This window comes from Petaurus breviceps, unplaced genomic scaffold (genome assembly GCF_028583685.1).
Source record: "Petaurus breviceps papuanus isolate PSGF00001 unplaced genomic scaffold, PetGlider_PUasm1.0 90333, whole genome shotgun sequence".
Classification (NCBI taxonomy): Eukaryota; Metazoa; Chordata; class Mammalia; order Diprotodontia; family Petauridae; genus Petaurus; species Petaurus breviceps.
Window position 1 is genome coordinate 1,226,203 of NW_027187220.1, and position 854 is coordinate 1,227,056.

Sequence of the window (854 nt, forward strand, 5' to 3'; positions counted from 1 at the left end):
GGGGGGGGCGGGGCGGGGCCGGGCCGTGAGTGGTCACTGGCGTGCGCACCTTGCCGGGGCGGAGGTGGGGCACATCTCTTTTGACGGGGTTTGTTCGCCTCTGCTCGGCTCGGCTAGGGCAGTCTCCGAGAGAAAAGCCGGCAGAAGGACCCATCCTGCATACGCGGAGACTCTGGGGGATGGGGTTGGGAAAACACTGCGTCGGGGGCGGAGCCGGGCCGGGATTGGACGACCTTTTCTGAGTAGCGGCGGCGAGATCGGGTCTGGTCCGCTGGGCCCAGCCTGGCCCGACCTAGCTCAGGTGGGGTGGGTAAAGAGTTGTAGAAACAATCTCGGAGAGAAACGGTGACGAAGGACCCATCCCGCATGCGCGCGCAGGCGCTTTGGCGGGGAGATCACGTCGGGGGACGGAGCATGATCGGGATTGGCCACCCTCCGGCGACCTGCCTTGCGCGTGCGCGCTGCACGGGGCACGAGCTCTTGAGACTGGTGGCTGTACTGTGTGACATGGCGGCGTCCGCGGAGCAGGCGTGTGCCTTGTTTGCCGCCGGTGTTCGGGCGGTGCTGGAGGCTTGGCCGGCGCTTCAGGTTAGGGCGCTGGAGAGGGGAGGGAGCTTTGCGCAGCCTCCTGTCCCGGACTGAAAAACAGGCTGCTCCGAGGCGAGAGGAGGGAGGGAGTGAGCGGGCCCTGGAAGCGCCGAGGGAGGGTAGCCGCGGGGGGAGGGGAACGTGCAGTGTCTCCTCTCCCAGATCGCCGTGGAGAACAGCTTCGGGGGAGCCCACAGCCGCGAGAAGGCCCTGTGGCTCGGAGGAGTGGTCCGGGACTATTTTGTTCAGAACGGTGAGTGAAGCAC

General features: G+C 66.9%; 1 protein-coding gene across 3 annotated transcripts in view; it reads left to right on the forward strand.

Annotated features, from left to right (window-relative positions):
- Window positions 1–854, forward strand: part of TSR2 (TSR2 ribosome maturation factor) — a 223,090-nt gene that overhangs the window by 216,416 nt on the left and 5,820 nt on the right. For all 3 annotated transcript variants that reach the window (XM_069108254.1, XM_069108255.1, XM_069108256.1), the window contains exons 2-3: window positions 475–588; window positions 751–841. In XM_069108254.1, coding sequence (XP_068964355.1) covers window positions 508–588; window positions 751–841 — 172 coding nt within the window. In that variant the 5' untranslated portion in view covers window positions 475–507. The remainder of the gene's footprint in view (window positions 1–474; window positions 589–750; window positions 842–854) is intronic.